Source organism: Mus caroli, chromosome 7, assembly GCF_900094665.2.
Source record: "Mus caroli chromosome 7, CAROLI_EIJ_v1.1, whole genome shotgun sequence".
NCBI lineage: Eukaryota > Metazoa > Chordata > Mammalia > Rodentia > Muridae > Mus > Mus caroli.
In genome coordinates, this window is record NC_034576.1 from 112315483 (window position 1) to 112329601 (window position 14119).

At 44.5% G+C, this 14119-nt stretch overlaps 1 protein-coding gene across 3 annotated transcripts in view; it reads left to right on the forward strand.

The window, feature by feature from the left end:
* Znf143 (zinc finger protein 143) overlaps positions 1-8479 on the forward strand; it is a 37746-nt gene extending 29267 nt beyond the window's left edge. The window contains exons 13-16 of one of the 3 annotated variants that reach the window (XM_021166790.1): positions 1662-1810; positions 4829-4990; positions 6182-6328; positions 7377-7889. In XM_021166790.1, the coding sequence (XP_021022449.1) occupies positions 1662-1810; positions 4829-4990; positions 6182-6328; positions 7377-7460 (542 nt within the window). In that variant the 3' untranslated portion in view covers positions 7461-7889. Of the gene's footprint in view, positions 1-1661; positions 1811-4828; positions 4991-6181; positions 6329-7376 lie in introns of all 3 variants that reach the window. The other 2 variants (XM_021166789.2, XM_029479975.1) reach the window with 2 other exon arrangements.
* The last annotated feature ends 5640 nt before the right edge of the window (positions 8480-14119 follow it).

A 14119-nucleotide genomic window follows, 5' to 3' on the forward strand; every position in this document is an offset into this window, starting at 1 on the left:
TGCTAAATCCTTTTAATTAGGAAAAAAAAGGCTTTGGGGACTGGGAGAAGACACCACTGTTAGAGTGCCGTGCAAGCAGCGAGTGTGAAGATCAGAGTTAGGGTCCCACACAAATGCCTGTTGAATTTCACCAGTAAATCCAGTCTTGGAATTCAGACATGGTCTCCCTGAACATGCTGGCTTGCTAGGCTAGCCATATATCCATGAGCTCTGGGTTCAACTGAGAGACCCTGCCTTGATGAATGATGTGGAAAGCTATCAAGAAGACTCCTCATGGAGTCCCAGCCTCTGCATGGACATGAATGCACATCTCAACTACACATGGGGAAAAAAAGCAGACTTTAATAATGTCAAATGTAATTTATAAGACCTGTCTTTACTCTCCTCCTTATATGTTGATATCGCAGACTGTAAGAGGTTTTCTCAGTCTGTAAAATGGACTATAATAGAGTATAATTTAAAAGCAATGATTGGCCAGGCTGTGGTTGTGTTGCCTTCATCCTAGCATGCAGGTGGCAGAAGCAGGCCAGCCTGGACTACAGAGTGAGTTCCAGGGCAGCCAGGGCCACATGAGAAACCCTGGAAAAAACAAACAAGCAAACAAACCAAACAAAAAAACCCAACTATGATTACTTTTCAAAAAATACAGATTTGTGCTTTCTCTGACATAATCTCTGGGTTTGACATAATCTTTGGGAATAATGGTGTATAAATAACTGTGGGGGGAAAAGGAAGAACATTACATACACCTCAGTGACTGCTGCCATCTGAGCACAGGAGAGTTAGACCTGGCACTGAAGTCCTTCACAGACTAATTCTCAGATTAGGAGTACAGTCTTAAGTCCTTCTTTGAACAGGTAAAGCTTCCCTTTCTTCCTTGCTCCGTGGGAGTTAGCCAGTATTGAGAGAAGAGAGAGGTCAGTCACCCACTCTAGTAGTTCTGCTGCTGAGATTGTCATTCACGTGCTGGTTTCTGTGGAAGAAGAAAGTACCTGAACTGGATGGAGTTCTTGTTTAGTCACTTATGAAATGATTAACCTCAGCCCAGATAGTCACTACATTTATAGCCATGCATAGTCTTTACACAATGATGTCATTGTGTACTAATAGATGGCTGTCAGTCACGTGTGTTAGTAGACTGTGTGTATACAAGCCATTCTGGTTTTGTGGTTAATGTTTATAGACTCTTTTATTACCTTCATGAGACTTAAGTGACTTCAGGAGCCAAGAGGGCAAATGTCTGTATATAGAGTTCTTCCCTTCTGTGTCCCCTGTACATAGGTGCACAGCATTCCATAATCATCACAGCTAAGTGTAAAGGAGAGGCCTTCCAAAATCAGAACACTTGACATTGATGGGTAGGGTTGGGCTGGGTTGGGTTTGGTGTGATTTGGTTTGGCCTGGCCTGGCAGATGTGCAGATGGACTCCTTAAGAAGTTCTGAAACTCTTCTCAGGGTTTAGATATAAAACTAGGGCTTTGCTTTCTTTTGTTTGTTTGTTTTTTTGAGACAAGGTTTTGTACAACCTAGATCGGCCTTGAACTCCCTGTGTAACCTAGGCAGCCCTTGAACTGCTTCCTCTTCCAGGTGCTAGAAGGACAGGCCTAGTGTTGTCTAAATAGATTGGTTGGTCAAGTAAATTATTCATTTATTTTAAACAGGTCAAGGTGATGATGTTCTTAAAGGGTCCCAGATCACATATGTTACAGGTGTAGATGGAGAGGACATTGTATCTACACAAGTAGCCACAGTAACCCAGTCTGGGCTGAGTCAACAAGTCACACTCATATCACAGGATGGGACTCAACATGTAAGTATCTACTAACAGCCAAGGAAGTGAAATCTTTTCTTCACTTGGAATTGAAAGACAGGCTGGGTGCCTGAGTGGGAAGCATGATGTTTATACATAGGCCTCTAGAGCAGCAGTCCTCAGCCTTCCTAAGGCTGCCACCCTCTAACACAGCACCTCATGTTCTGGTGGCCCCAACCATAATGCTATTTTTGTTGCTACTTCATAACCATAATTTTGCTACTGTTTTGAATTATAATGTAAATATATGTGCTTTCTAATAGTCTTAGGCGACCCCTATGAAAGTGTCATTTGACCCTAAAGGGGTCACAACCTACAGGTTGAGAACTACTGCTCTCAGTAGTGGCAGATCTCCCACAGATCTTCCATGGTCTGCTGAAAAGAGCTATTTGAAGTAATAACAGTAGAGGATATTTGCATCCATGTGGGGCTATAGGCTCTGCCAAAGGACATAGCCACTTCGCTTATCCCATGCTGGGAAAGTTTGTAGGGAAGGTAGAGACACCTCTCCAGGGGTGGAAAAGTGTAGTCTGTCTGAGATGTGGGAATGCCTGAGCTGGTTGGGGGGTGGGAGGCCTCTGGGGAGGAATGGGGTTGGTGAGGGGGATAGTCCTTGGCTTGGCAGTGGCTGGCTTGCTGGTAGTTGTGGCTGGGAGCGCAGAGAGGTCTTCTACAGGAGATTAGGCTGTGGCTCTGTAGACGAAGGCCTTCTTCACAGCTTCCTTCCCACAGCAGATCTTGATGAAAAGAGACAGACCATGGTTCTGAACAGTTTATTGTCATGGTGGAAATGGATGCATAAAACCGTATCCTCAGGCTGGAGAGGTGGCTCAGCGGTTAAGAGCACTGACTGCTCTTCCAGAGGCCCTGACAGCTGCAGTGTACTCATAAATAAAAGAAACAAATCTAAAAGGAAAAAAGAACATACCCTCCTTTTCAGGGTGGGCCTGAGATTAAATACCTTTTGCAGGGAGAAGTGTCTAGAAAGGGAAGCTTATTGGCTAAGCCCTCCAGGCCTCTAGGTACCTCATTAGCATGGAGAACTCTGTTTTGGGCCTATGTGAGCACAGGTCACATCTCTTTTATGTGAGGAACATGGCACATGTTCCAAGTCAGGAGTCTGGCAAGGAGCTGGGAGTCGCCCAAGCCTCGGGGTGTGTGCCCACCAAGTCTCCAGGTCTCAATCTCCTCTAATTTACCAAACTTCCTGCCTGGATTTACGTCCCCCACAGCCATAGAATCCAAATGGCATTAGCTGGTGTGGGTCAAAGATGACGCGACAAAGATCAGAATCCCAAGGCGATTGTGAGCTTCAAAAGTACTTCGTCTGGGCTGGAGAGATAGTAGTACAATAGTACAGGGTGAGCCGGGCGTGGTGGCGCACGCCTTTAATCCCAGCACTCGGGAGGCAGAGGCAGGCGGATTTCTGAGTTCGAGGCCAGCCTGGTCTACAAAGTGAGTTCCAGGACAGCCAGGGCTATACAGAGAAATCCTGTCTCGAAAAAAAAAAAAAATAGTACAGGCTGCTCTTCCAGGGTCTTAAGTTCAATTTCCAAAACTCATATAGTGGCTTATAACTGTCTATAATATGCCATCTTCTGGTGTGCAGACATGTATATGTAGACAAAATGCTTAAATACATAAATAAAATTTTTTTAAAGTAGTGGATGTGGTGGTGAGTGACTTTAATCCCAGCACTCCTGAGGCAGGCAATTCTCAGTGAGTTCCAGCCCAGCCTGTTGTACATGATGAGCCCCTGTCTCAAACAAGCAGAGTTAAAGAATGGGTCTGGGTGAAGCCCAGCACCGGGAAGGAAGGGCTGGGACTTAGCAGTTGATTCAATCCAGGAATGAACCTTGACTGAGGTAAGGAGGACGTGATGATGTCATCCTGGGACATAAGTTAAGAAACAAAGTCCTATAGAATTTCCATTCTGGAGCAGTTTTCCTTACCAGAAACCATAGGTGTTCAGCCGGCTTCGTCAAGTCCAGTTGATTCAGTAAGAATCTTGATTTTCTCTGAGGAAGAGTAGTGGAATGTATATTCTCTAAGAGGTAAACGTGGCATTGTTTTGTAGGTGCCAATAACCTAAAAGAACTCAGCTTCAATGTGATTTTTAAGCATTTGCTAGAGTTGTTTTAGCTTTGGTAAAAAGGAGGCTCATGGGCTTTGGGGTGTCTCCACCCTCCTCTGTTCTGTCTTCCATGGGGAACCTTCTTCCTGCACATCTGTACTAGAACTCGCCTCCTAGACTCAGTATACTTTTTGGGTTTTATTTTGTATTAGGATTTGGTTTGGTTTGGTGGCTTTTGACACAAGGCCTCTATGTGGCTAGACTTCTGTGTATAGACCAGGACTTGAACTTACGGAAATACTCCTGCCTCACTTCCTAAGATCTGAGATTACAGGTGCTTGCTACCACACTACCTTTCTATTTTCCATGACTTTTCTTTTTAAAACAGGGTTTCATGTAGCTCAGGGTAGCCTGGAATTCTCGCACATACACACCCCTCAGGTTTTTTGAGGGTTTTTGGTTTTTTTTGTAGTGGTTGGCATGTCAGATGCAGATTTGGTGTGATAGAATGATAGAAGACAGGCAGAGAAGTTGAAAGGTGAAGTTCACACAGGAAATCTGGAACATGGGGAACAGAGATTTAAGCAGAGTGTCAAGGTAGAGATGGCGAGGGAAGGAAAAGTTAGGCCCAAGACTCGTGAAGGTACAAGGCAGAAGTTGGGGGTAGTGGCTGAAGCTGTAACCCCAGTAAGCAGGAAACTGAGGCAGGAGGATTACTGCAATATTCCAGGCCAGTATGGGAAACAGAAAGACCCTGTCTAAATCCCAAACACAAAACCCAACCAGACATAGACTTGTCTGGTGAATGGAAGATTATATTCCATTGCGAAGTTTATTTGCTCCCACAAAGGAAGCTTATGTGAGGGTTAGGCTCTGTCCTTAGTTAAGATTGCCAAATGTAACAGGAAATATTGACTGGTTTGTAAAATGCACTGTGTTTACAGGTCAACATATCTCAAGCCGACATGCAGGCCATTGGCAACACCATCACCATGGTAACACAGGATGGCACACCCATCACGGTCCCCACTCATGATGCAGTCATCTCCTCAGCAGGAACACATTCTGTTGCTATGGTTACCGCGGAGGGCACAGAAGGACAGCAGGTAATTATTTTTGTTCACTGTTAGTCAACCCATTCATCTGTGGCAAAACTTGCTTAGAAGCTGGGCTCTACTCTATACATTCTTACTTAGACGTGTGAACTTCAGGCTGACCTCCTATTTTATAACTTCTTTAGCCAATTAGTCCTTGGAGTTATTTTTTGTCCTCCATCTGTAAATAGGAGTTATATTTACATCCGTACCATCAAGTTCACAGGAGAATGAAGTGAGGAACTGGAGAAGCAGCTTAGTGGTTGACTGCTTGCTGCTCTTCCAGAGGACCCAAATTCCATTTCCAGCACCCACATCAAGCAAGTTACAACTGCCTGTAATCCAGCGGGGCTCCAAGGGCACCCACAAATACATAGCATATATTTCCACAAACACAGACATATTAAAAATAAATTTAAAACACACACATACAGCTAAGCATAGAGGTGCATGCCTTTAGTCCCAGCACTTGGGAGGCAGAGGCAAGCAGATCTGTTGAGTTTAAGACTAGCCTGGTATACAGAGCAATTTTCAGGCCAGCCAGGGATACATAGTGAGAATCCATGAGTCTAAAGTGGGGACTGTATCTAAGATGACATTGCCGTTCATCAGTAATGTCCTTCCAGTTAGATGGCAGTCTAATTGTAAATGCAAGAAGATAATCTGAGCTGGGCGTGGTGGCACACGCCTTTAATCCCAGCACTCGGGAGGCAGAGGCAGGTGGATTTCTGAGTTCGAGGCCAACCTGGTCTACAAAGTGAGTTCCAGGACAGCCAGGACTATACAGAGAAACCTTGTCTCGAAAAAAAAAAGAAGAAGAAGAAGATGAAGAAGATAATCTGATCCACACTCAGGAATAAGTAGCCATTTGAGGTGTGCGTTAGTTGACATTTGTAACTTCCTCAGCATCTACTTGGGGTAACAGAACCTAGAGAGGGCCTCATCTCCCTAGAGTTAGACACAGCAGGTCCATTTCCCAGGTCTTATAACTTTTGCCATTGACTTGCTTCATGATGATAGTTAAATCCCTTCTCTCTGAGCCTTAACTTCCTCAAATGAGAGTGCAGCCTAGACAGTACATAAGCCCTTTTCCAGCAATAAGTACCTACACAGCTCCGGTCCCTAGCACAAAGTGGACTTGAACCACTTGGAGTTATAGATATAATTATTCATGTGTGTTTTGTTTATTTTGCTTCACATCAGGTTGCAATTGTAGCTCAAGATCTGGCAGCATTCCATACAGCATCTTCAGAAATGGGACACCAACAACATAGCCATCACCTAGTAACTACAGAAACCAGACCTCTGACCTTAGTGGCAACATCCAATGGCACCCAGATTGCAGTTCAGGTGAGTGCAGACTAGGTGAGCAGCAGCAGTGCTGCAACTCTGGGTCTTTTCGTGTGTGACGCTTCTGTGCTTGTACCACGTGCAAAGTCATCTGGGGATCTTAAAAGACCAGAAGCTGTGCCGTGGTGGCATGTACCTTTAACCCCAGCACTCAGGATGTAGAGGCAGGGTGTTCTCCGTGAGCTCTAGGACAGCCAGGGCTATCTAGAAAGTCCCTTCCTCAAGAAAAGCCAAACAAACCACCAACCTGGGCTGGGGGTGAAGCTAGGTTGATAAGAGTGCTTGTTTAGCAGGCCCTGGGCTCTATCTCCAGCATCATAGAAGCCGGGCCTGGTGGCTCAGGCATGTGATATGAGCACTCAAGAAGTGAAGGCAGGAAGACCAGAAATTGAATTGAAGGTCATTTGCCTAAGCTACATGAGATCTTATTCAAAACATAAACTAACATTGTTTTTTACCACCTTTGCTTTGCTAGCCTTGGAGAATTTATAGCAAGAGAAACAATTGTTAGACATGTGTTTTTTATGTACCCAGACAGCTATCTCCACTGTTGAGGTGGAGTCTTAACGAGATAGGTTTCTATAAAGCACAAGGGAGCTACTACTTGGAGGAGAACCTTCTGTAAACAGAGCGCCCTCATAACCTCACTAAAACTGAGGCGCGTTAGAAAACATAGGAAGAACATTTGCTAGGAAAGACCCTAGTTCCCGGTAGAGAATATAAAATCACACATGCTTGATAAACAGGAAACTCTAGCCATTGGCTAGTCTTCTTGAGTTCATGGGTGTAGACACTAGCTGCATAGGGATCACTCCATTGGCTGTGATGGCTTAGCACATGGGAAAAACTTACATACGCTCCATTGATCTCACAAGTACAAGTTTTGATTTTATGTTATTAGTGATCAAGTTAAGAGTAATATTTCAGCAACCCAAGCATCAGAATTAGAGAGCAATTGCACATCTACGTTTACCATTTAACATTTCTGTCCATCATCCAGGTTAGGGCTTTGGATCATTAATGTTTGATGTGTGTGTTCTGGTTTCAGCTTGGAGAGCAGCCATCTCTGGAAGAAGCTATCAGAATAGCATCTAGGATCCAACAAGGAGAGACGCCAGGGTTGGATGATTAACACTCAGAATTACAGAGCAATAAAACATGAGGAAGGAGCCTTTCATCTCTGGCGGTAGAATCCCTGAAGCCCCGCCCGGCAGAGCAGAAGTTCCATTCCTGAAGCACTGGACACATTTTTATGCAAGGGTAGAGAACATTTTCTTCTTGACACTTTTGTGTACATAGCCCCTGGAATGAAATCCCAACGTGATTCATTGTGTACGAGGAAGAATGAAATGAGAGCCCTGCAGCAGTTCTTCATGCTACTCTTGACCACATGGCAAACTCCTGAAATCCACCCATAAGATCAGCAGGGTCTGAACACAGTCAAGATGCGCTTTTAACTTACTGTGAAAAACACGGCTGTATCTAATGTGCTGAAGGTTCTACATGTGAAACAATCATAACTCCAAAGCCATCACAGAATAAAGGATGCAAGCCTTCAGATGTCCCTCCAGTTAATGTCTGGATTGTTTGTCCTAATACACACCCATGTTTACTTGGATTTCAAGGTTTGAAGACCTCATTTATAGAGCCCCATCCCTGTTATATAACACTTCTTCAAGCTAAAATGCTGATTATTTTAGCATTACATTGGATGATGTATAAAATTACAAAGTTTGTTTATTTTAAATTAAAACATTAAATCCAGTGTTTGAAGCTGGGAATGGCAGCTTGTGCCTGTAATCCCAGCATTAAAGACCTGAGGCAGGAGGAGAACACAAATGTGAGACTAACCTGGACTGTGTAGTAAATTCCAGGCTAATCTGAGCTACTCTCAAAAAGCAAAATATATCCATTATTTGGGTTGTTAAAATCAGCCTTTTGATTTTTTGCTACTGTTTTTTATGATAATCAACTATGAGAGTTTCCCACGGGTCTGGCCTAGGCTTATAGTTCTATGGCTGAGAATGAATTTACTCCAAAAAACTGGGTTAGTAAGTTGTGTAAATTATTTATTTTTGCTCCTAATCTTTTGTTTTAAAGCTTATTTACCTTAAAGTTTATTATGACTTTGAATACAGCAGTTTTTAAAACAATACTTTTTGTTTGTTTCATTAAATTGGTCTGATGTTGGGGAATGTTGCACAGGGATCCACAATGTAACAGTATAACTGGGGGATGGGGTGCTAGAGAGATGGCTCAGTGGTTAACTAAGAGTACAGACTGCTCTTCCAAAGGTCCTGAGTTCAAATCCCAGCAACCACAGCTCACAACCATCCGTAATGAGATCTGGCACCCTCTTCTGGAGTGTCTGAAGACAGCTACAGTGTACTTACATATAATGAATAAATCTTTTTTAAAAATACATATAGATATATATTTCCTGGTACACTCAGGCCAAGGGTATATCTATATAGGCACAGACCAAGCACTGTTCTCTATATATGTATTCAACAGTCTTGTGAAAATTTAAAATTTATTATCTCCAACTTACCCAGGCTTCGCAGTTTTAAAAGGCAAGGCATGTCAAAATTGGACAACCAGGTGTTTTGCCTCCATGTCCAGTATGGATTTTATACTATGCCTCAGTATCCTCAAATGATAAGTCCTTGTAGCAGAGGTTATCAAGATGACTTGTTTGACAGCTTCTGTTTGCTAATAGCAAGAGTCGAAAGGTTTTTTAAAAAGCTTTATTTTATCTGGGCAGTGGTGGCTCACAGTTACTTTCAGCATGTGGGAGGCAGAGGCAGGTGGATCTCTGGCAGAACCACTGCTATAGGCACACAGGAGCTTATGCATGGAAACCTAAACTACAGGCCTCTCTGAGCCTTTATCTCCACCTGCAGTCAGATTCCAGGGTCCTGCACTCCATCCCAGGCCCCCTGCCAGCTGCGCTTAACAGTACTGCACTGAACAGTTCTGAGAAGTCCTGGTATCCAGAGCTTAATATAGATAAGAAGACTACTTAGACCCAGAGAAAATGGGACATAGGTTGCTGTCCTTTGTTCCCAATCCATGGAGTGTCTCCTAGCAAGGTAGCATGCTCCTTCAAGATGTACTTCAGCTGCTGTGTGTCTCAACAGAAGCAGCAGAAAGGAGTTCTCCCAAAAATAAATCCTCCAAAGGTACTTGAAGAAACAAGAGTGTAAGTCAGCAAAAAGCAGCCTAATGCCTATGTGGTAAGATCCAGGCAGGGTCGACGCCCCCAGCAAAACCTGTTAAAAACCCAGGAAATCAACAGCCCAGAGGGTAAAAGTGCTTACTGTGAAGCTGGGTAACCCGACCTCAATCACGCAAATGCACACAGACAAGCACATGCACACAATTTTATGATTTTTTTTTATGGGTGTTTTGCCTGCATGTATGTCTGTGTACTGTATGTGTGCCTGGTGCTCACGGAGGCCAGAAGATAGCATTCTCTTTTCTTTTTTTTGTTTTGTTTTTTTGTGTTTTTTTTTCGAGACAGGGTTTCTCTGTGTAGCTCTGACTGTCCTGGAACTCACTCTGTAGACCAGGCTGGCTTCAAACTCAGAAATCCGCCTGCCTCGGCATTCTCTTTTCTTTAACTGGATTTACAGACGTGATTGTGAGCCACCATGTGGGTGCTGGAAATTGAACCCAGGTTCTCCCAAAGAGCAGTCAGTATTCTTGCTGAGCCATATCTCTGTCCCCCTAATCAGTAAATTCACAAGGAGGGAAGGCACAGTTGCATACAGTTTGTGCTCCACATGATTTCTACAAGCCTCAAGACTCAGAGGGTTGTGGGTCTACAAAGCAAGTCCAGGACAGCCAGGGGTATTACACAGAGAAACGCTCTGGAGAAAAAAAAAAAAAAAGTTATGTGTATGTGTGTGCCTGAGTGTGAGTTTGTGCACATGAGTATGTTTGCCCTAGGAGAAATTGGATCCCCTGAAGCAGGAATCATGGGTCGCCTGGTAAGTGTGGGACTGAACTCAGGTCTTCTAGAACATACCAATCACTGAGCCATCTCTCCACCTCACCCTTTGAAGTTCTTACATCTTTTTTTTCTTTCGGCTGGGAGGGGTGGGTGTCAGGAGGTGTGGTTGGTCAGGCAGTGTTTCCATGTCACGGGGCTCATAGTTGTCTCCTTCCCGAGCCAAGGACCACTAGGCAGTAGCTCATCATTTTGCTGATAGATGAGTTTTACAGTATGAATTGTTTCTCCCATGGTATTGTGCATTGCAGCAAAGGTCATGAGAAGTGAAACTCCCAATACCCTGAGCCTGCTCAGTAAAGACTGGCTTCTTCAGTAGTGTCAGGAAGCCCTAGGACAGACTGCAGCCAAGCCTTGCTAAAGAGTAACTCCTTTTGATCCTGGTGGGAGGCAGCAGAACCTTACTCTTGAGCAGAGGCCAAGCAGTCTTACTGAGATGAGCTTAGCACTTAGCTTATTCCCATCACCACAGAGTGGCACCCACACTCCCCAAACAGATTAGCAAGGTCACATCACTGAAGAGGACAAAGGTCATCTTGTAGAGCTAAGTCAGCACTGAGTAGGATTGTTGGAGGAGAGAGAGAGAGGACCCCTCCTCCAACAAGAGCATAGGGCTGTAGGGTCAGAAGTGGGGAAGTGTCAGTTGTAGGATTATCAGAAAGCCCTCAGTGGAGGGAGGCAGGCATAGATGCCAAAGGTAATATAAATAAACCTGTAACAATACCATGTGCATCTTAAAGGCCTTAGTCTAGGGATCGTTTACGGAGCCTCCCTGGAGACCAGACCTAGGGTAAATGGTTCAAAATGATTAGATTCTCTTTGTTTTTGCCAACAGACATTAAGAGTGGGGCTCTAGAAATGACTCCGTGGGTAAGAACACGTGTGGCTGGTGCCAAAAGAAGACACTGGGTTTGGTAGTTACACAGGGTTTTGAGGCACCATATTGTTGCTGGGAACTGAACCAAGCAAGAGTTTCTGAAAGAACAGGCAGAAGCACATCTTCTTTTTTTTTCTTTTTCTTTTTGGTTTTTCGAGACAGGGTTTCTCTGTGTAGCCCTGGCTGTCCTAGAACTCACTTTGTAGACCAGGCTGGCCTTGAACTCAGGCCTGCCTCTGCCTCCCAAGTGCTGGGATTAAAGGCGTGCGCCACCACGCCCGGCAGAAGCACATTTTCTTAAGCACTAAGCACCCAGCCCCATTCTCCACACTCCTTCCTGTCTCCTTTTTTTTTTTTTTTTTTTTTTGAGATGGGTCTCACTATGTAGACCCAGCTGGTTTGTAAGCTGGCCTCAGACTCAAAGAGATTCTTCACTCTGCTTCCTTGGGATTAAAGGCATGGACTACCTACCATGCCAGGCTTACATTTTTCTTTCTTATTGGTTCCTTTCTCCTTAAGTCCTACCATAAAGCAACATAACACATTTCCCAGTTTTCTAAAAAGAGTTGAATCTAAATCATGACAGGATGTACCAAACTTAAATTGCCTGTTAATGTTACTAAGCTATAAAGTTTGGTCTGTGGTAGGTCTCAGGCATACTTTATTCTGCTTGGATCTGTAGGAGGTTCTCTTACACATCTTATTGTTTGTCTCCTAAGAGTTAACAGAGCACTGTAGTACAGCCCTACCAGATGTGGGGAAGACACCAAGTGACCCTGGATAATGAGCTGTCTCTTAAGAACAAAAGCAGAGGAAACAGCCAAGAACCTTTCTATGTTACCCTTGTAATTTCAGTATGAGATACAAAGGCATTTGTTTTCCTAAAGAACAAAGGGAGATCCTAAAAGGCTGTTTTTTCCTGGAGGACAAAGGGAAATAGAGTTTGAGGTGTCTAGTAGTTTAGACTGGACAGGAGACTGGCACAAATTTGTATTTGGGACAGGTTAGACATGCCACAGTCCCCATCAGCCACCTTGAGAAGTGGAATTACATTCTCTGAGAGGTGCCACTTTCAATGGTTCCTTGAGTGCCTGGTTCGAAGCTCCTAAGCACATGTATGAGAGTGTGCATGTATCTGGGTCTGGAGGGGAAACGCCCCATAGGCACAAAGGGAGGAGAGGGAGAAGGGAGAGATGGAAGGGGAAGGCAGCAGCAGAGGGGTGGCCAGTCACAGAGAAGCCAGAGACTGCCCAGGGCCTCGAGTGTCCACAGAGGAAGGATCATCCAGGATGCTCTTCAGGGCTGAGTTTAAGAAGACTAGTGTAAACGGGTGTGTATATGTAAGAAAGATGTCCATAACATCTCACTCACAGTTGAGGGTCCTGTGACAAGGCTATGAAGTCTAACTATAAGGAATCTGGGGTGCTAGAGAGATGGTTCACTGGTTAAGAGCACTGCTCTTCCAGAGGACCAGGGTTCAATTCCCAGCACCCACATGGTGGCTGTTAACCATCTATAACTCCAGTTCTACTGGGTTATGATGCCCTCTTCTGGCCTCCTCTGGCACTAGGTACACATGGAGAATCATTCATACACATAAAAATAAGTAATTTTGTTTAAGGAAAGAAATCTTGGTATTCTTTTCTGGATTACAGGAACAGAAATCCAAGTATAACCTAATATGTCATTCAGTACCTGGTTTTCCTGGTCTGGTCGAAGGCAAGGAAACAAATAAATTTCAAAAAGGAAATAAATTTCTTTTTGAGAATCAAACTGTGACCACTGTTTCAGACTATACCCCGGGAGTAACTCAGAAGAATCAGGCCCCAGTGAAGGTGCAGCATCCACCACCCACCGAGGCTCCCCTCCAGAGCAACGGAGCTCTCCTGTTGCTGGGGTGAGACCCAGTTTTACCACACTGACTTTGATGGTGGTATGTTCTAACCTGGAGTAACTCCTGAGACGTGAGGCCATCCCAACCCATGGACATGAAACCCAGTTTGCCTGGGGCCAAACCCAATTGGTCAAACCAAAACTGGACACAAATGAGCTGTGAGGGGGCTGTGGGGGTAGGGTAAGCACTCCTCCCAATGCTGCTGAACCAGGGAGTAGTGAGAAAGGGGAATGAGAGGGGAGGGTCAGAGTGGCACATGCCCTTAACCCCAGCAGAGCCGGGCAGACCTCCAAATTCAAGGCTAGTATGGTCTATAGATCCAGTTCCAGGACAAATGCAGGCATCCTAGGAGAGAGACATGTCAGATCCCCTGGAGTTGGAATTACATGGGCAGTTGTTAGCCATCTGATGTGAGTGCAAAAGCAGGATTCCTTCTTCCCCTGAGCCACCTCTCCAGCCAGGATTAAGTACATTTCTTCTGTGTGTGTCTCTATCACAGCAGACTGAAGCTTAGGACTCTCCCACACTCCCTACCCACCCATCCCACCCATCTCCCAGCCACTGTTGGTACTTGGCCATCATTCTTTCTGTTTTTATGAATCTGACTCCTGTAGACAAATCATACCATACTTGTATATTTGCTTTTTTCTTTTTTTTTTTTTTTATGAGGACTCGTATTTTCATCCTGGCCTCAGCCACACTGACAATGGATGCAACAGGCCTTTCTAGGGACATGCTTGTCTTAGCTCTTCACTTCCTGCTGTAGATGTGCAATTTGTGTTTTGGAAATGTGTGTTCCTCCTTGTATTTTCTCGTTTAACATAACTAGTTATCTACTTGTTTTTAAAATCTTTTTTGGGGGGGGATCATGGTGTGTGTGTGCGCGCGCGCACATGCGTGCGCATGTGTGTGTGTGTGTGTGTGCATGCACACTTGTGTGCATTTATATGGGAGTCAGAAGCTAGATAATCTGCAGGTGTTGATCCCCTTCAAATGCCTTTGCACACT